The sequence below is a fragment of the Protopterus annectens genome, chromosome 1.part0, assembly GCF_019279795.1.
Source record: "Protopterus annectens isolate FY-2018-M chromosome 1.part0, PAN1.0, whole genome shotgun sequence".
Classification (NCBI taxonomy): domain Eukaryota; kingdom Metazoa; phylum Chordata; order Ceratodontiformes; family Protopteridae; genus Protopterus; species Protopterus annectens.
The window spans coordinates 827,180,488-827,202,738 of record NC_056725.1 but is presented as its reverse complement, the minus strand read 5'-3'; the positions used below and the strand labels follow the sequence as shown (position 1 = coordinate 827,202,738).

The 22,251-nt window shown below is 40.2% G+C and overlaps 1 protein-coding gene across 1 annotated transcript in view; it reads right to left on the bottom strand.

Moving 5' to 3' along the window:
• Positions 1–22,251, bottom strand: part of LOC122801569 (protein kinase C epsilon type-like) — a 109,312-nt gene that overhangs the window by 36,602 nt on the left and 50,459 nt on the right. The window contains exon 7 of the mRNA XM_044071014.1: positions 20,628–20,766. Coding sequence (XP_043926949.1) covers positions 20,628–20,766 — 139 coding nt within the window. The remainder of the gene's footprint in view (positions 1–20,627; positions 20,767–22,251) is intronic.

The window sequence follows — 22,251 nt, the reverse complement described above, 5'->3', positions numbered from 1 at the left end:
AAAGAAGTGAGTGTTGCTACTAGGACTGCCTTGCAGTATGATTTGTTGACCTTTAGCATCACACATCCTTTTTTAATCCAGATTTACTTTTCAGAAATTATTGCTGAAACTAATTGTTGTCAAGGGCACAGCCATTTTACTTGCTCACCACTACTGTTTGTATTACAGTTTTATCTTTTTATGACTTCATGAGCTACACAGAAGCGTGTTTAACAATTCTAAAAATAGCTCCATCTTGTTTCTTGTGACTGCCTTATTGCTTGAAAAGGAATCAAAGCAAAAAAGGTTTACCATCAAGAACACTCTGGTTATAGAAAGTCTCAGCAAAAACAATTTTGTTATCTGCATACTGCCATCTATTAAAATGCATAACAAAGTCAAGCAGATGATGAAGCCAGAAGAAATATTTAATAAATACCAGTGAACTGGGGGTAGAGAGAACAATGCATCCCTCAGCAAAATGCTCACAACTTTTCTTTTTCACAGTTTAGGACTAACCATATAGATTTGTCAAAATCCTTTGTGACAGTATTTGAAATAATGTAAATATATGACCTTTTCAAGTATCGTACAGACATAAATTATTTGGAAATTAATGACAAGAATACAAGAGACTCTTAATACAAGAGATTCAGAGGAAAACAAAAATAAAATATAACACAGTTTTACAGATTACAACAAATCAAGCACCACCCAGTTCGCGTATTTTGTATTTTGTAGCAGAATACTTTTCTGTGTTGCTAGGGACTAACACTCCTGTAATTCTAGAAAACACATCAAAAAGTACTGCAGAGTACATTTATATTTTGGATGGCTGTCCAATCACATGATATATAATTAGATTAGTAATACCTTTAAAGGGATTAAAATTTGGAAGAGTGCTGTCTGAAAATATTGGTTTACTTACTATTTTTGCAAAACTTTGACAACTTTGAAATGAGAACTCTTGTTTTCCTTTTGAGTTGAGTTTTTTCTTCAATACTCCCATTATTTTATGCAACTAATTCCAAGATCAATGAACTTTGGGAAAATTAGATCTGAAAGGAGGAGGTAATTCCTCCATAACAAGAGGACTAATGCTGCAGGCATAAGATCTGCTTAGCAGATGAAACTTTTCCAGGATACTGGAGACCCTTCCACATTGCTATTATGAACCATGGGTACCTTTGTGTCTCCAGATATTCTGTAGAGCCATTGAGGAGTATAAAACAATTAGCCACAGAGCAGAAGGAGGGGGAACACTAGATCAGGTCCATGCAAAAAAGGGGGGGTACAGTAGCTCAATCATCTTAGTCATCACCCCCCTAGGAGTAGTAAATACCTGCATGTCCTCAAGAAAAAATACTTTCATTGCTGAAGGAAAAGTCAATTTGCACTTAATTTTCCTTCTGTGTTCATTGAGCTCTTCTGTAAATTGTAATCTCTACTGCAGTGTGACTTCGGAAATATCATGCTCTATAAAGACTTCCACTGAATATCTGTTAGCTGGCCACCACAATTGCCATAAAACATGTTCCTTTTCATTCCACGACACAAATTGTACACAAATTATTCTTGTTTTGCCATACATTTCGTTCAGCCAAAGTTAGGGGCCACTGACAGGGTCTTTCAGTTCATAATAACTTCTTTGTGAAGCCAAGCTATGCAGACATCTTTCTTTTTTGGGCTGTTCCACTCAGCTTCAAATTCTTTCTTCTTGCCATATCTTCAAGTGACAGCAACTGCTAATCAGTGGAATGAATTGCCGACATAACTTAATTAATTTATTATGAACATCTTGCAATTTTTGCCTTATCAACAGCATAGTATCATGTTATTCATGAAGAAAACCAGAACCAAACAGATTAAAAACATCCAGTCATCTAGCATGTCCAACCAGTAGTGCTAACAAGTGCATCAGAGTGAACAAAATTCCTTCTAACATAATTCTAATGCCATTTATATTAAACTATATTGATGCTGTCTTTTTTCTTTGCTATTTTCAGGTCAGACCACAACCTGCCAATCTATCTTACTTTCCATTTCTTCTTTTTCTTCTTGTTCCAGTATCTTCTCTTATTCCATTTTCAACATTTCCTCTGCTATCATGGTAAGCAGGGCAGGTTCACACACCAATACCTTCAAATTTGCCAGGTGAGAATCTTGTCTGAATGCCATCTGGCCAATAACACTTCTGGGTATTCTTTTATAATAGACAAGATTGTTTTTTATTTTGTAATAGTGTGATTAGAGATATACTTGATGAAAGATTGTGACCAAACTGAGGACTTACGGTTGAAGCAGGGCCATGGCGGATGCACGCCCTCTGAGCCTTCTTTTGGTCTTCTGTCTTTACAAATTGCAACCAGATTATTTAGGGGGCACTCTATTAAGCTAACACTCATCCTCACATGTCATGCTGATTCAAAATAAAGGAAAAAGGACAAGTACCTCTCTAGCTTGTGTGCAGGAACAGACACCCAGTACTTATCCATCCACTGCAATAAATGACAGAGAGATATGGGGGGAAGAAAAGGAGCTTACACGGCACAATCAAAAGTGGAACACTCTAACGTAAGAAGTCCATAAAATAAACAATATCGTTCTAGATTTGATAGCACAGTTAGTTTAAAAAAGGACAGTTAAAGAAGATGTGGGTACATGGTAAATAAATAAGCCTGAATGGAAACAGGATATATGTTGAACAGGATTCTTCTATGGCAACAAGAATCTGCAGAACAGAGTTCCAAATAGCCACGAGACTTTGTAAACTCAGTGGTTAGAAATGTAGACTCTTGTACCCTGCAACATTAAAAGTTGCATTCCCTGGTAGATCAACCTCATTTCTTTCACCAGATGTTGCCAAAGCTAAACTGACCCAATCCGCATCTTTGGCTAACTTGGGAACAGTACAAGAAACTACCATGTGTTTGAATTTTCAGCAACAACCAGTACAAGCTAAGGTTTGCAAGTATATCAAACTCTTTCTACTATTCAGATGTGGATGACAGATAAACAGAAGGGGGCACATAAAGCAGTCCTGGCAATGCAAGACAGACCCTGGCAAAATTAATCAGTTGTGAAAGTGCTGAGTAAGCCAAAGGGCTTTATATCTTGTTTTGTAGTTAAGCTGAGGGGGGACAATAACAACAACCTTACTAAAACAATGTTATACTACCACTTGTTACAACTTTGTACTATCATTTGTTAGAGCTGATGTACTGAGTGCTTATTGGACTGAAAATTTGGATGCAACATTGGAAGTGTGGCAGATGGCGACACTTCAGCTAGGATGGTTCCCTGCTTTTGGACTGTTTATAATCATTGTTCAAAGGACTTTTATAATGTAAATAGTTACTCCGTTTTATTTCTAGCATGTTTAAGCATAAGTTTACTTACTCAAATCAAAGGATTACAGAGTTCCTGTCAGGAAATTTGATAACTGCTATAGGAAAGTTTTCTTTCATTGCCAATTTACTGGCGGCCATACTCAAACAATATTAGAATGTTGGTATAGGATGCATTGTGCACCCCTAGGCTCTTAGCCTTATTTCTGTCATGAAACATCAATGGTCTGTTAGACAGGGGGGGGGGGGGCGACAAGATATTTGCTTTTGTTTATACTTTTAAACCCCAGTTTCTACTACCACAAGATATCCACTTGTCAGATTACAAGCATAATGAGTTAGTAAAAGGTCTCTACTCAGTAGGGCACTCTTCATCCTACCCACAGGGGAGGAGAAAGTGGCTGCTAAACTTGATAAGGAAGGATGCTCCTTTTATTGTTAAGGATATCTTAGCCAACAATGAAGGCAGGTTTATCTTAGTAAAAGGTCTCTACGGAGGGAATCTTATAACCATTATTAATCTTTAACTTACCCCAGACTCATCACCAAGGTCCTTACCAGAATTAATTAGATCTTGGATAAGCCAGCAAGATGGACTGGCCATGTGGTGGATTTGAACTCAGCAGCTTCTATGACAGATGTGTCAGCTTGCCCACTTAGATTACCTCTGTCACCACTAAGGAATATCTTATGTAAATATACTAAAATGTTTGGCATGGCGAGCATGCACCAGTTACTAGGACATACATTTGCTATTCTCCTTGGTATGCTAATTTTTCAAGACGAGAGAGAATAGACAAGATATTCATGTCAAATAAATACAGTTTACATGGCTTTGATGAAGACAGTTGCCCCATTAATGATTCCAGGCCATGTTCCTATATCAATATTACTTAGAATTGCAAGACAAGAGGAGGAAAAAAATGCAAGGAGTCAACCTGGCACTCTGAGAGGACCCAGAGATCCAAACGCTACTAGCTCGTAGTTTTGCCAACTGGAAAGTACAGGCAGACCCCTCAGATCATGACCTGAGAGCAAGGTGGGTTAGTTTTAAGACCCACCTGGCAAGTACCTTAAGGTATTTCACAAGAGAAGCCCTGAGGTATAGGAAAGCAAAGCTAGCCAATATCCAGTGTAAACTGCTAAACAAGCAGGTTAAATCTTATGGCAAAGGGCAGGGGAAAATGGAAAAAAACTCAGGAACTCAGGGGAAATCTAGAAAAGTATTTTGAATTTAGAGCAGTATGTACACTTGGGCATTATAAACAAAAGGTTTTGAAGTTTCTCAATCTAATGCTAAGTTCCTTGATCTCCAACTGCAGTAACAAGAGGTTGCACGATCTATTGGTAGGATAAAGAACACAGTCACGGGCTGATCTATCAAACACCCCAAGATATCATTGCAGTATTGACAAGATATTTTGCAGGCCTATACAATGAAGAGAAAAGCCAAACCAATCACTAGAAATAAGCAAGCAATATTTTTATTTATTTTATTTATTTATTTTTATTTTACATTTGTTGACCGGGTTAGTCCAACTGGATACATGCCCATTTTCAGTGGAGGCCCGGGGAGATAAGCTCCAAACTATGCTAAGTAACAATATTACAAAGAATAAGTGAAAAAATGAAATAGACAATAAAGACAGAAGACAAAAATACACATCAATAAAAATTAATATACCTTTTCTTCATTGATTGAATTTCAGAAAGTCCCCCCTCCCCCGATGTAAGCAGATGATTAGGTAAAAGGATAGACATTTGTGTTAGAGAAAAGTAGGAAAGGTAAGATAGATTAAGGTGGTTATTGGGTATGTTAAGGATTATACCCACTAGAAAAACAGAAAGAAATACATATAAGGTTGAAATGCAGGTGCTTGGAATGGGGGAATATTCTTATTTTATGTAATACAGGGTAGTTTACAGGCACTAGAAGACAGGAGAAGATTAAAGCCAAAAAAGCAACGTTAGTAATTAGGTTTGGTTTTTGACTGATGGCGAAAACAGTAATACTACATTTAGTTTTAATCTGGGTTAGTGTATGGGCAAAGTCACTGGGTTTTAAGGAGTAGTTGTATTTGATTCTTGAAGAGGGGCAATGATGAAAGTAATTGTAGATTGCTGGGAAGCCTGTTCCAGAGTCTCCCTACTGAATTAGAGAAGAGGGAGTCATCTGCTTTGTTAAAGGATTTCTGGATGGTTACTTTTAATTTATTCGCTGAGCGAAGGGTAGTAAGATTACTATAGGGAGAGATGAGGCTACTGAGAATAGAGGTGTTGGTGGGCTGATGTAATATTTTATGGGTGATGATAAGTTGTTAAAAAAGTAGCTGGTTTTGAAGTTCTAGCCAACCAAGCCAGTGGCAAATCTGGTAATGTTGTTATAGGAGGTTGCCAGTTTATTAAGGTTACTTTTGGAGAGATTGGTATAAATGGGAGAGGCATAGAGGAGGGTAGAGATAAGGTGGGTATGGGAATGGTGGTTCTGGCTTCAGGGGTAAGAAAAGATTTTATATGATAAAGAGAGCCAAGTTTACTTTTTACAGTTTTGATAGTCATGTTAATATGTGAATCAAGGTTAAGATGATGATCAATTGTTATGCCTAATAGTTTGGTAGTTGGGTCTGGTGCAATGATAGTGCTGTTACTGGTCTTGACAGTGAGGTGAATAGGGAAAAACTTAAGTGTTGGGGTAAAATGCAGTAGCTTAGTTTTTTGGCATTTAGTAGGAGGCAACATTGTAGGAACCAATTCTCAACTGAGTTAAATACAGTTTGAGTAATGGTTTGGAGTTTAGGAGCAGAGGGGGCAGTACATACTAGAGTAGAATCATCTGCATATTGAATGCAGGTGGCTTGAGGAATATTTAGATGTAGATCGTTAATGAATATAGAGAAGAGGAGAGGTCCTAGGATAGAGCCTTGTGGGACCCCCAACGTAATAGGAAGATGAGAGGAAAGGTTATTGTCCCAGATGACAGCTTGCTGTCTATGTTCTAAATAGGACTTGAACCAATGTCCACACTCCCTTCCTATGCCCTGTTTATCCTCCCAGGAGGTAGAACTGATCTCCACCATAATAACACAACAGAAAGTATGCGATGCATTGCACTTAATGAAGACAGGCAAAACTCAGGATACAGATAGTTTTAAGGCTGAGATATATCGAGGGCAAAAAGATAGATTCATTCAGTTCTCCCTCCCATTGCATAATCGGATTGTGCAAAGAAAATATTTTCCTCTCCACTCATGTAAAATGGATATCATTACACTTATAGGTAAGCTGGGAAAGTAATTGTCGTACAAACCTATTTCAATACAGAGCCGTGACTATTAAATATTTATGAGTATACATACAGGAAGATTATCCAAAATATTTCCCAAATTAATTCACCTGGACCAGATGGGGTTTAAAGAGGGCAGGACAAATGGTGACAACAGCATGCAAAGATTGTTATTGATGGACCATGCAATACCTACCCATCAGCCATTGCTAGCATTAAGTCCTGATGCCGAAAAGGCTTTTGATAGAGTTAAGTGAACCTTTTTGGGGGCTACTCTTAAAAAATAGGGCCTTCCATGGAAATTGATTCACGTTCTTATCTATTTATACAATGACTGTTTAGCAAGGTTAAAAATCAATACACATCTGTCCACCCCATATCTATATGTACATACACTAGGCACAGATGCCCACTCTCCCCTCTCCTTTTTGCCCTATATATAGAACCCCTTGTCTTTAAACTGAGAATCTCAGACATAAATGGGTATTATTTGGGGGACTGCACTCATATCATCTACTGGTGTATCTCATCAAACCAGAGCAGCATCTACCTAAACTGTTTACATTCTTGGAGAATTTTGGGCAACTATCCAGCTACAATGTCAAGCCTGGTAAGGTGGAAAAGATATGTATACACTTTAGCCCATCAGATTCCCTCAAAAGAGTCTTGTTGTTCTTAAAGGGAAAGAATGAGATGGCATTCCTGGGTTTTAGGCTAAAGCCCACTCTGTAGGAGACCCGCAGGCCATATCTGCAGTAGTGGTGAATAAGGCAAGGACATACTTGCAGTGATGAAAATTTCTCTGAATTGATATGATACAGAGGATGCAAGCAATTACATGGTACATCCTTCCATTAGTGCAATATGCTTTGCAAATCACTCCTTACTCCTCTTAATTCATACTGGAATAAACTGAGATCTGTCATAATGGACCTCATATGGCCTAATGAAAAGACCAGAATTAGTTGGGAGCACCTAACCCTCATGACTGCATATAGGTGGGTTGGGTCTGCCAGACAAAGAATTTTACATCCTAGCAACCAGAACTAAAATATTTGGGGAACTCCTAAACAAACTGTCTGGATCAACTTAGTTAAACAGTCCAAAGTATGGATCACTAATCTTTTCAATAACTTTTACCAGTGAAAGGATGAAGCACTAAAAACCCCATCACAACTTTACATCTTCCCTAATACAGGATATAACATTTTTGAAATGGCTAATACATCCAACTGGATTAGGGATTTGTTGGGTATCTGAGAGATCTTAATCCAGAGACTACTAAAGAAGCCCCAGAACTTATTTTATTGAGAACAGTTAAGGGCAGACCCCCAGCTGGGGCTCTGGGATTACATTCAGGAAAAGTACTCCTTGGAAGAAAGGTATGCCTTTTTTTGGCAGGTTAATGCAAATAGGGTCCCGTCCAACAACAAGCTCTACACAATAGATAAACTGCACTGGCCATTGTGGGTGAACTGGATAGTACAAATATGTACCCCAAGTAATTAATTAATTACAAAGCAATATCACTAAAATTTATAAAATTCTGATTGGGACAAGAAAATACATAAACAATAAATATAGGCTAATGTCGGCAGGGGACTTGGCTATTAATATCAAAGCCTATGACTGGGAATAGCATATTCTGATATCCAGTTATGCCACTAGATCCCAAAGGTATAGTTATTTTGTAAGGCAATGCCAATTCAAGTATTTCTATACACTCACTAGATATTGACATGATAATTTTGGTGACTTAGAGGATTGGGATCATATATTTTGGAGATATTTGAGACTGAAAGCCTTTATAAGACAACTCCAAGACACAAGTCAGGCACTATGACCCATTTCAATTTCTCTCACAAAGAAAGATTTCCTTGTTGGATGTGTTTCCTTGTCGTAATCTAAATACAAGTGATATTAATTTGCTTAATTTTATCATACTAGCAGCAAAGAATTGTATCACTAAGAAGTGAAAATGACAACCCCCTCCCCAGTTATAAAGGACCTTATGCTATCCTAGGTGAACTGATGACATTGGAAGTACAGTAGAGAGTCGCTTATCCAAACTAATTGGGGCCTAGGGTAGTTCAGATAATCAAACTGTTCAGATAATCAAACATACAATTGAACCAGATAAAAAACTTTTAAAATCTTGCTTTTTTGGCACGCATGGAATACACATTTCAACCATTCAACGATTCCAGTGGACAATAAAGAATATTATTCACACACGAGCAGACTACAAGCTCAAAAAACACACAGAAACAAATAAGTTTAACATTTACATATTCAGAATTTATGATTTTTCCTACCCAAAAACTTTGGAAGGCTGCATTCAGATAACTGACGTATCAAAATGGAAACACAACTCCTTACTTATATCAATGAAGAACATAAAAGAAGGAAAAATAGCAATAAAAGTAAACACATCAGAAACGAAAATAACCTGTACAGTGGGCATTATAACCATGTTCTGTTTGTGAGTAATGCAGTTTACCCACACCAAATGTGGTTTAAACTGCTTGAATTCTATACTAAATGTAGAAGGTTACTTTTACGTTTAATGTAAGTAAAAAACAAAACAAAAACTGAACCAACAATGCCAAGGCACAACACAATTTATTGAGATTGAAATAAAAAGTAAGCGCTTTTGCGATACTCACATCACCTCATCAGACTTGCTGTTTGCTGCAAGCACATTAAATTTAAACAGAATACTTTTTATTTCAATCTCAATAAATTGTGTTGTGCCTTGGCCGTGTTGGTTTGGTTTTTGGTTTTGTTTTTTTCATACAGTTCGCTTATTTAGACCGTACCTTGATCCTGACTTTGATTGTTTTATTTTCTGCTGTGTCTACTTTTCAGCTTATCTTTAGCTTCTGGAACTGTTTGTAGTGGTTTGTTTGTTCACATTTTCCAGGCCATCCTGGATTGAAAGGGGCCTATCTGCACCTTTGTAAGAGAATTGTGCTGTTTGGGACCTGACTGATAAAGGGAGGTTAGTCTAGGGTTTGGAATAAGTATCCCCATTGGTCCTTTTCAATCTTGTTAGAGTTTTTTTTTCTTCTTCAAGTTTTAGGTTCTGGTATTTAGGCCCTGCATTTCAGCAGGTTTCTGCTTATTTGTACCAAGCTGAACTGAGGTGGGCTACCAGTCGCAACTCTGAGATACCAGATGACTAGAGGCTTCTGAGCTTCTAAAAAAACATAAGTTGTCTGTTTTTTTTTTTGCTTATTTATACTATTTATTGCACTTTTCGATTGCCTGCCACCTACATTATACTGTATTTATTTACTGTGTACTAAACTACACTGATGTACTAGGCAATTGCCTGCTACTCTGTGCCTGTAAAATCGCATTTTATTGCTGTTTTCATTGTTTAGCAAACCTTTTTGTTGTTTCCACTGTTTGTTAAGTATTTACTGGTATTTTTTCACTGTTTTAAAGCTATCTGTCCTGCCTGCTCTGGTTTTCCTGCCAATCAGTAATTAATTAACTGATCTGTTAACTGTGTAAATCATTCTTTAGAGCTTCCTGGCTAATTTTCTGCTGTTTTGATCACTTTTTCAATGGCTCACTGCTATTTTTCTGCTGTGTTAAACATTCCCTAGTGTTTTCCTGTGAAACTAAGGCAGCCAGTAGCTATAGCATAGTCCAGACCCAGGCCTGCAGCTTCTGGAACTGTTTGTAGTGGTGTGTTTGTTCTGAGCACTTTTTCCAAGCCATCTTGGATTAAAAGGGGCCTATCTGCACCTTTGTGAGAGAATTGTGCTGTTTAGGACCTGACTGATAAGGTGAGGCTGGTCTATAGCTTGGAATAAGCATCCCCATTGATCCTTTTGAATCTTGTTAGAGTTTTTTCAAGTTTTAGCTTCTGGTATTTAGGCTCTGCATTTGAGCAGGTTTCTACTTGTTTACCCATTGTGCAGCACCGTACAGTACCACGCAATTGTGCGGCAAAGCCGGACAGCAAACTTTAGCAAATTTTCCCTTAAAACCCAGGTGAAAATATCCATTCACTGAGCTAATTCATATTTGTTTCTGAAAAGCCACCCCTAGTGACAACAGTTCTCAACCTAGCAGTATGGACAGATGGACTACCTTTGTTTTTCCTGCCAACCTTGTTGACTTGGGTCTCTTGAAGCAGTGTAGCAATTCTCTCATATACATAGACAACCCTCTACTAATAACATAATCTAATACAGAGTGCGAGAGATGTATTTACACCAAGAATCTAGAATCCATGCTCTCTCCCTCAAAACAATAACATGGAGAAGGTTGTCAACTCACCCACCACTACATATTAACATAGCACCACTACTCCTACACATACCACTACTCATACACGTATCATGCATCAAACATGTAAATCCACATACATGGAGGTTCTCTTGAAAAACTTACTGAAACACCAGAGATCTCCAAATCACAAGATTGCTACATCTAACACAGTCTCCACAGCACCCATAACACATAGCAACACCAGTGTCTCACCCACCAAGCCTGTGAGGCATTAACACTCAAAAAACAAGTTTTCTTGTCATTGAATACTCACTAGTGAGACATACACATGTTCCACTCACCAGGTTGGACAAGGAGAAAGTCACAGTCAGCTGCCTGTCCAGTGCAGGATTCATCAAGTCACACATGTTGTCAGGTGTCTCAGCAATAAGTACCATTATGACTTTGTCATAGTTCATGTTGGTGTGAATGACCTGAGCTATACCTCACAGGACTATATGAAGAGAGACATGGTCGAGCTCTCAGAGTATGTGTCCTAGGCAGGTATGTCCCTAGCCTTGAACAGCATATTACCATCACCTAGAATGATGCTACAATATAAACAAAAATGATTGATTTCAATAATTGGCTTAGTTGTTAGTGTCATTCAAAGGGGATCCATTTCTTGTCTGCCTGGGAAGCCATGGTTGACAAACCTCATTGCTTTGCCAGAGACCATTTGCACCTGGCACCCCTAGGCTTTTGGCTGCTGGCAAAGGCTCTTGCCTCCCTCATAGTGCCTTTTTTAGGCAAGGTCACAGAAACAACATTAGCGATGTGAAATTAACTAAGGACAAAATAAGGGTCATTCTGCTAATGCTAGGAGCTTAAACCAAAAACCGCACTCCCTGGAAGCACTTCTGTCACTAGAAGATGTAGATGTCTGTGCAGTCACAGAAACCTGGTTCTGGGCCACAGAAAGTACCCCAGTCTTGCAAGGCTACAATGTCTTCCACACCTTTAGACCGCAAAATGAACATATGAAAACCAAAGTAGGTGGTGCTTCAATCTTTATTAGAGATAAATTTACCTCCCATCTAGTTAGAATGGACAACTCCACGGAGTTACTCCAGGTCCAGCTTACAGTGGGTAAGACCCCAATTCAAGTCATAACCAATTATAGATCCCTCTCCATGGGTCACGACGTCCATGAAGCCTACTTGACCAAACTGGAGACAATTCAAATTTTACCAAACACACTGGTTATGGACGATTTCAATTATCCCGCCATCAACTGGGAATCCTACTCTAGCCCTAACTCACTAGCACAAAAGTTCCATTGCCCATATTCTGGCAAGGGGAGCAAACATTCTGGATCTGGTCCTCACCAACATGTCAAACAGATGCACTGCTGCAACTGTCGGACTCTTGTTAATTAAAACTGGCCACAAATCAGTCACCTTCAAGCCGGAACTAACAACAGAACTCAAAAAGAATGAAATCAGACTAAAAAACTTCACCAAGGCAAACTCTACCCACCTAGGTGAAGGAATAAATGGATTCCAAGCTCCACCCTAAGCTGGAAGTGGCAACTACTCTGACGCTTCCACTAAAGCCCTGTACAATCACTCTGCATAAGTGTATAAACTTGGCTGTACCAGAAAGAATCAAAGCCAGAGCCCCAAGCAAAAACAAGCTGCCATGGTGGACACCCAGCATCAACAAACTCTACAATAAATGCAAATAGTTGCTGTCCAAGAAAACAAAGGCAAGGCCCCAACAATGGAAAAGTGCCCTCCTCAACCTCAACAGGTAAATAGGACAACTTGTCAAATCCTCCAAGAGTTTCTTTGAGAGAAATCTAGCAAGTATTGCCAAGGATAACCATAAGGCCTTTTACAACTATGTATGTAACCTTAAGGGTAGGACCCAAGCATGTGCAGAACTAGTGGCCAACAGTATCACACACACTGACCCTACAGGGATAGCAAACCTGCTAGTGGATACGTTTGGAGAAAATTTCACTTGCTTCTCCCCTCCTAACTTACAACAAGCCCTACCCCAATCTTCCCCATCACCTGAAGAGTAGGTCCTCAAAGCCCTGTCCAAGGTGAAAAACACAGCCTCTATTGGAGCAGATGATATCTGAGGCTGTCTTCTAAACAGGCTAAAACATGAACTAGCATCACCGCTAAGTACCCTTTTCAATCATAGCCAAACCACAGGCTTTGCTCCTGCAGAATGGAGAACAGCTACAGTTACTCCCCTCCACAAAGGTCGCCTAGCAACAGACCTGGGGAATTATAGACCTATAAGCCTGACCGGCTTCATCTGTAAGGCCATGGAATGTATCATTATGGACCTCATAAACAAAGACATACATGACCTCCAAACCTTGGATCCTACCCAATTCGGCTTCATGAAGGGCAGATCCTGCTTGTTAATGTGACAAAAAGGTACTGCCAGCACAGCTAGCTGGAATTTTGTAAATAATTATATGTCATTTGTAAATATCAAAGTAATTTATACAAGATGGTTGTGTTACAAATGTATTAGAATTATATATCATAACTATATCAAACTGATTTGTACAGATGTTTGTGTTGAAAAGGTATCTGTGTGAGCCTGTACTACAATGTTATTTTAAATATTTCCCATGGGTTTTGAACTCTAGAAAATGAGAGGCAGAGGCAACATGAAAAGGAAATGGTGACTCTTCACCAGGGACATGGGGGTAACGGGGAAGGGAATAACCAAACCCCAGAAGCAATAAAGGTCAGTAAATGTCCCCCACAATATACAGAGGGTGATAATTTTGATAGCTTTCTTCATATGTTTGAAAGGGTATGTAAACAGTGTAATGTTGACCAAGAGGTCTGGGTACGGCTTCTGACCACATTACTCCATGGTGAAGCTGTAACTGCTGTTTCTAAATTGAGTGATACTGATTGCTTAAATTATAATACAGTTAAAAATTGTTTATTGGAATGCTTTAAGTTAACACCTGAAGCTTATAGAACAAAGTTTTGTGAGCATAGACACAAGGCAAATAAAAGTGTGTGTGATTATATTGCTGACTTATGCACTTATTTTCATAGGTGGTTGAGTGGGTGTCAGGTCACCATGTTTGAAGGGCTGGCAGACCTTTTGGTGAGGGAACAAGCCCTTAGCACTTTGCCTGAGAATCTGGTTGGCAGGTAGAGAATGCAACACCACAGATGAGTTGGGGAAAAAGGAAACCTACACCTAGCAAGCAAGGCATCACTGCACAGGAAAGGGATACCCTGTGCTGCACATGGGTATAAGGGAAGCCATGGTGGGCAGCCTAAACCACCCCATCAGAGTCTGCCAGTAGCAGGGGAAGCCACTAGTTCAGGTACATGGCCAGAATTAAGGGTTAAATGTTTTAAATGTAAACAGTGTGGCCATGTACCATATAGATGTCCATGGAGGCAATGTGGGGAACAAAATATAGGGGATCCAGCAAGTGGGAATGATAGAATGCCAGTGGTAAGTTGTCTAGAGACAACAAGGGTACCAAACTACCACAAGAGGTTATAAGCCTCTCTTAGTAAAGCAGGCCCCTGCTAAGGGAGATACAGCCTCTGACCTAACCATTGTGAAGCCTGCAATGGTTAAAAAGGAGCACTACCTGCTTTGGCAGTCTACTCTAGTCAGATCTTTAGGAGGCATCCCCTTCCAAATACCTTTAGCTAGGGTTCACCTTGACTGGAAGGGTGGAAAATGAAGTAAGCATGTACTGTAGGTGTGTTTGAGGATATCTCTGCAGATGTCCTGATAGGGAATGCTTTTGATAATATAGTACCTTGTGTGCATGCAGTTACATGCAGCGAGGTTTGGAGACAAGCATGTAGGTCTGGTAGCCGGGAGGGACCCAGACAGACTGCACACTTGAAGCCAGTACTGGTGAGGTGGTTACTTCAGAGCAGGAGCTACCCTGTAGTGGTGAGACTGAAGGTGAGCCACAGCTGCTGCTGGGTACTGAAGTTCCCTTGGACAGAGTGACTGCAAGGGCAGAGGTGAGTAGTAGTACCCAGGCTGACAGTGAGGCACTGCTGTCAGAGGATACCAGACTTCCTGTGGAAGGGGAGCTGGGAAGGGTTACAAAGAGAGACTTGAGACAGCTCAGCTCTCAGACCCTACATTACAAGGCTTGAGGGAGGTAGCTAGGGAGGCATCTGATTCTCAACGAAAGAAGGAATCGTTATACTGGAATAAAGGGCTACTGTATACAGTGCGGACCCCTGAGGGAGGGCTAGTGGGTGACAGAATATAGCAGCTGGTAGTGCCCAGAGCCTACCATCTGGAACTTCTAGCCATAGCCCATGACATTCCCTTTGCAGGTCATATGTGCATAAAGTGTACCAAGAGACATATTATGCAGAACTTTTATTGGCCTGGAATTTCCAGGGATGTCAGCAGTACCAAAAGGTAGGAAAGGTAGGAGACAAAGTCAAGGCTCCTTTGGTGCCTTTGCCTGTGATTGAGGAGCCATTTCAGAGGTAGCTATGGATGTTGTGGGGCCTCTGAGTACCCCAAGTTCCACAGGGAAGACGTATATCCTAGTAGTAGTAGATTATGCTACCAGATACTCTGAGGCAGTGGCTCTGTCCCCCATTGAGGCAGAAAAGGTGGCAAATGCTTTGTTAGAAATTTTCAGCAGGGTAGGTTCCCAAAATAAAAACTGACTGACAGAGGTGCCAATTTCATGTCAGACCTGCTGGCTTGTCTGTGGAAGTACTGTGGGGTGAAGCACTTAAAGACCGCCCCCTACCATCCCTAGACTAATGATCTGGTGGAGAGATTAACCTCTACACTAAAGACTATGCTATAGGCATTTGCAGACCAGTTTAAGAGGGAGTGGGACAAATATTTGCCCCATCTGTTGTTTGCTAACAGAGACGTGCCCCAGGAATCCACAAGTTTCTCACCCTTTGAGTTGCTGTATGGGCATAGGGTGAGGAGACCTCTAGATTTGATTTGTGATGAGTGGGAGGGTGAGTGTGAATCCCACAAGGAGTCTGTTGTGGCATATGTCCTAAACCTTAGGGCAAGGCTCAGGGAACTCATGGGCTTGGCCTGTTAGAACCTGGCAAGAGGCCAATTGCAGAAAAAGGACTGGTATGACAGGAATGTTTGAGTCAGAGAGTATGCTATAGTACAGCAGGTTATGGTTCACATTCCTGTCAGACACAACAAGCTGCAGGCAGATTGGGAGGGACCCTTCAACGTTGTAAGCAGGATCAGTGATATTAACTACCTGGTAGAACTGCTAGGCAGGAGGCAGGGGCACAAACTGTACCATGTTTACATGATGAAACCTTACCATGATATAGAGGCCCTGATGCTAAGTATTTACAGTAGGAGGCAGGAGGAGTCTGAGGGGGATCTAAGGCTACAGAAAGCCAGTCAGCAAAATCCCAAATTACTATGGTGGAGCCTAGGGCTGCAAGCATATGATGTGACAGTGCAGCACTGTACTGGGGTCAGCAATGCCAAGGTAGCTGGGATCTCAGGACAGGGTATGGGGTAATGTATTCCCAGATAGGCTTGTCCCTGTCAAGCAATGTTTTTCAATGGTCACTTGAAAAACTAGCTTGTGTCACCAAAAGGGGGAAAAGTGTGACAAAAGGAGGCACTGCCAGCTCAGCTAGCTAGAATTTTATGAATAATTATGTCATTTGTGAATATCAAACTAATTTATACAAGATGCTTGAGATACAAATGTACTAGAACTGTATGCCATGTGTATATCAAACTGCTTGTACAGATGCTTATGTTGAAAAGGTATTTGTAAAGTGCTTGTGCTTAAAATGTAACCACAGTGTGCCCTGCTGGAAGAGAACAGAAATGTACATGCACTGTTTAACTGTTTAAATGTATATGCTAACACAGGAAACCGGAGGGTTAACCTCAGTCCAGCAAACTTTAGGAAAATATCTAAAATTAAATTACTTTATAGGCTAGGCCATAAAGAGGCTATCTTTCAGATTTCAGTGCAGCTAGGGACACAAAGTCTGTACTTGGAAGCTTTCTGTATTGTCTTTGGAGTGAACTAATTGCTACTTTGGCAGCATGAAGGGATCCAATTGTTTTTTGACTTTCAGCATCTGCCAAAGATCTGAGTAAAAGTCTTTGTATAAGTATTTTTACAGGTAGATGGTAAATACTGCCAGTTTCAACAGTGGGGATTTTGCCTGGGAACTGAAGTCAGATGACCAGAAATGTTGTCATTTTGCAAGCTATGCCAGCAGTAATATTTTAGATATTATTTTGAGAAGTCTCTTGGTGAGACAGAGCATTCTGCATTCTGTCTTGGACCTGGCAACAACAAGAAGAATCATTCACTACATCTGCCTTGCTCTATTAATAAGGTTTTAAGGTATAATAATTCTCTTAGATATGGTCAGGAATATAGTGAAGCTTAGTTTAGATATTTTTCTTTATTTGTGTGAGCCTGTACTGCAATGTTGTTTTAAATACTTCCTGTGGTTGTGAACTCTGGTGTCACTGTCAATATGTACTGAGTATTTTCTTGTTCTTTTATTATTATTAAATATATTTAAATCTTTCATTGTGGCTGATCTGTGTAGAGATTAAGTTTTGAGAGTACTTGCATATTTATTTGGTGACACTGTGTGAGCCACTCCTAACTGCCTTGCTCTTGGTCAAACTGCCATTTGTATTAGTATTAATATTACACAGTAAACTGGGACACCCTTTGTTAAGGGCCCTAAAGTAGCTGACAAAGAGTGACTGGTGGCAGTGGTAACTACCATATAGTCTGGGCAGGAGGGGACATAGTAAACCTGTGCCAGACTTTCTTGTGTGTGTGTGTGTGTGTGTGTGTGTGTGTGTGTGTGTGTGTGTGTGTGTGTGTGTGCGTAAATAAAACCTGAAAGAGTGTGTATGTCAGCTACTTAGGCAGGGACATAAAGCACTGGTTGTACATTGAGTGTGCTGGAGGTCTTGGCTTGGCCACTCAGCTAAGATCTCAACTCTATAGCTGTGCCAGAGGGGAGTCTTATTGGTGATCTGGAGAAAGAGGAACCAGGCCCAGACTGACTGTTGTCTCTATGTGCTTTTAAGGGAAATTGCACTTGATGCAGACAGCTGCATCTGGAAATATTGTGTGTGTACCTGTTATCCTCCCAACGAACGTTCCCCCCATAGGTGCCATTGATGAGGATTGAAGTTTCTTGATTAGTGGTCTAGCGGTTGGTCATCACAGTTAAATCTGGTGAATTTCTTTTTAAGTGTGACCAAGGTCATTGATGAGGCCAAATCTATGCATACAGAATACCTCAACTTGGCAAAGGTTTTCGGCATAATCCCACATTCAGGGATTATCGATAAACTTAGCAAACTGAATGTAAACCCCTTCTTTGTAAGATGGGTTGCCATCTGGCTCACAAACTGGATACATGCTATCAAAGTAGGTGACTCCACATCAACCAGCTGACCTGTTACCAGTGGGGTGCCACAGGGGTCAGTGCTGGGCCTCTACTGTTTGGTATATACTTCTTAGAAGTTCATGTCAAATCTAAGGAGTTGTGGCTGACCAAGTTTGCAGACAACTGCAAACTAGGTGCAATCACTGAATCCCCAAATGATGCAAGTATACACCAGGATGATCTCAAGCAGACCAGCAACTAATGTACTAGTCATGGTCTCAGACTGAATGCAAAGAAATGCATCACCATTCCCTTCAGAAAAAACAACGTCCCTTCACATTATCAAATCAACAACAATACCCTAAGTATTCATGAACTGGTAAGGGACCAGGGATCACAGGTTGACTGCGACCTCAACTTGGACCACCACGTGTCTACATAGTAAGGAAAACTTTCCACACAGCTTACTGGATTATTAAAGGTATTGCCTCGAAAGTAAAATAGGTTATACCCGCCCTTATACTAGGCACCTATCCAGTCCATAATTGAGTTTAATACCCAATTCAGCGGGTCTATATTATAAGACCAAAAGTGCATATGTGCAACTATATAAAAGTCGACACATAATGCACAAAACCTTAAAACAGCGAACAGCGATGTAATCGAATTTTTCCCTAGGGAAAAAACTTTGGTGGCCTTTCGCTAAAAAAATAATTTAACACCATAAACAGGTGGGGGGCTTAGCCCCCCCTCTAACTAAATATACCAACTCCGAGATTGCACTATAGGGAAGGAAAGGGCAACTCCGTGAAGTTGGCCAACTATCTCCTTGCCCTATGACATATTCATTGAATTGCTTAAATGCGATTCAATGAATATGTGTCGCTGTTTCCATATTCGCTCAGAAGCATTTTCATGCTTCTAATATAGACCCTAATTCAACATGTACCACACAGAGCACCTGCAGCAATTAGAAAGACCTCAGAAGTATCTAACAAAGAATATCAAAGGGATCCAGCATGTGCCTTACACAGACTGATTAAAATACCTATCACAATACTCCATATCATACAGACTTCTTAAGAGAGACTTATGTGTGGCCTACAGAGAAAACCAAGACCCAAACCTAATGAACTTACTGCATATCCGTAAATAAAATGGGTCTACAGATACCCATTCCCAGGGACTTAAATATGGCCTGCGACTTAAATGGACATGCTGGAGGGACAGATTTAACTCCCAGTGACTACCACATCTTTGGAACAGCCTAACAATTAATATGAAATAAAGTACCTCTATGATACTGTTCAAGAGGAACCTGGGCAAGTGGATGGGGCACCGTAAATTATTACTGGGGATAGTGCCCACAACCCTCCTGGACATGGGCAGTCATCACTTAATGCAATCTTGGATACTGACTAGCACTTCTATGGTATTACATTGTGTTGAAATGACTAGGCTTAAAATGACCTATGGATCGATAGGCTAGTAATCTCCTCTGATCCTATGATCTTGATAGACAATCATATGAGCATAAACAAGAATAAAAATAAAAGGTTCTGAACATAAATACAGTAGCAAATTTGTACTTGTTACATTGCTTGTGTTATAGTTCATTTAATTTCATTCTATTGTATTAATTTATTTATACATGATTTTTCCCTGTTTGCCTGCTGACCATCATCTTTCCTCCTGTTGGTCTTGAACCCATTCATTCTCCTGCCACAGGGAGAGTTCTTGGCATGGAGGTGAGAGACAAATAGAGGAAAATATCAGCCAGGCAGCCATGATGATGTTTATCCCCTCATGCAAATTCAGTGATGCAAGCAGTAAGGATATTTCTGATAAAGCCCTAACCCTAGCTTAGAGGTTGATGTGGGTACCTGTATCAACCTTGGGGCCTACAACACACCACCCAAATGCCAGTAAGAGATGCCATTATCAGTTTGGTTAGCCAAATTCATGTCCATGGTGCCTATGTCACCTGCAGTTCTCCAGATACATGTGAAGAAAAAAACAACTAGACCATGACTCCCACCCCATCCCAGTGTAGGCAACCTGGCACTAGGCACTGCCTCCTACCTCATGTGACTCTTACAACATCCAAGCCACTATTCAAAGTAGGGGGCATTTGGGTCATTGTTAAGGCTTCACAGAGATAAGACATTCTTAACCTAAGATTAAGTACATAGACAACAGCAAAATGGGAGTGATAAAAAAGGCTTTAAGGGCAAATGAAGATTACATAACTCTACTGCTGGTGATATCTCAAGTTATAATCACAGATTGCAGATTATGGGTCCACTGTCACAGGACTCTGATATAAATGGTGACTCAATATGCTGGCCTACAGATCTTTTTCTGACTAAATGCACTTACCTCTGGTGCCATATAGTAAAGAGTGCCACACCATGAGTTAGTCGTTATCCCATTCAAGATACCTTCCTTGCACAGTCCAAAATCAGTTAATTTACAGTGTCCTTTCTTATCCAGTAATATGTTGCTTGGCTTTAAGTCCCTGTAATAAAAACAAAATTTCATCTGTTAATGTGCTACAAGATCTTTAAATAAAACTAATGTCTATTCCACTATACATCACCAGAAAGCTCAGCAGCCTACTAGCAATATTCTTCCAAAATTCTGTCTGGCATTTGTAATTAGACTGAATTCAAATGTCTTTCCATCCACTATTCAGCAGCTGAACAAAATTCTGCAACAGTATATGATACACCATTCATTATAGCAGTTTCATGTGGTGACTGAGCCATCTGGGTAAGTTACACTTTCAGAATACTTAAACATTTGACCATCCATTATCATTAGGACGCACTATGGAAACCACAGCTGGCTTCCCTAGAAGGGATTTGCATTATGTTCATGTTATTTTACTGTGGACCATATTCTTGAGTTGTATATGTAACATGACTCTAGTGCATATATAGTGCACACTGTACATCACACTATATACAGTGTGCATATATAGCGTACACTGTATTTAATGTGAGGTTAGTGCATATATAGTACCTACAGATTGTAAGCAAGGTTTTAAAGTATGAGCATGGCAGCAGTGCATTATGATTTTACAGTCTGCAGATTAAGGACATTTACTTACATTATCCACGGTGGTGGTGCTGTGGTAGCATTGTCGCCTCACAATAAGACGCTGTCCGGTTTGATTCTCAGCTAGAGCGTCTTCTGCGTGGAGACATGCGTGAATGGGCGCACCTTCTTTGAAGGTTGTGTGTCAGGGCTGGTAACTTGGCACGTAAAAATCAACTACCAATCATTAGCGGACCGGAGTTCCGCTGTGGCGACCCCTAACCGGGAAAAGCCGAAAGACACAACAACAACATTTACATTATACCTTTGCGGCCTGGTCTATAAACATGGTACTGACATTATTTAACCATAAAAGTCCTGATTTTGTTAGTATCAGGCAGATACATACATAGATTTGCTTTTGATTACTGTCCACACAGTAAGTAGAGTAGAAACAGTCAAAACAGACAGATAAGGCCTATGCAGTCTGCCATAGATAACATATGATCCTTGGCAACTGAAAAACAGAGAACATACTAATATGGGAGAAGTTTGAATGAAGCCACAATCCATCCATAATCCTCCTTATTCCCATTTTATGAACATGAAGCTGAGGTGTCACAACAGTGACCTTCATCTATTGCCAGTGTTCACAATTTCAGGTGGTTAGCCCTGCCGCGGTTTTTCTTCCATATTACATATATGCGCTCACATCTACGGCCATTTAGAATGCCCAATCCACTTACTGCATGTCTTTGGAGAAGAGCTGGAGAAAACCCACACAAACACAGGGAGGACATGCAGACTCCACACAGATGGCACCCCAGCTGAGAATCAAACCAGAGTACCTCTTGCTGTGAGGTGACAATGCCAGCTGCTGTTTTACTGTACCACTATGCTTAGCATTTTGAGAAGGATTTACCTGCAGTAGATTATGAAAATGGGTCACATGCTGCTAACCTCT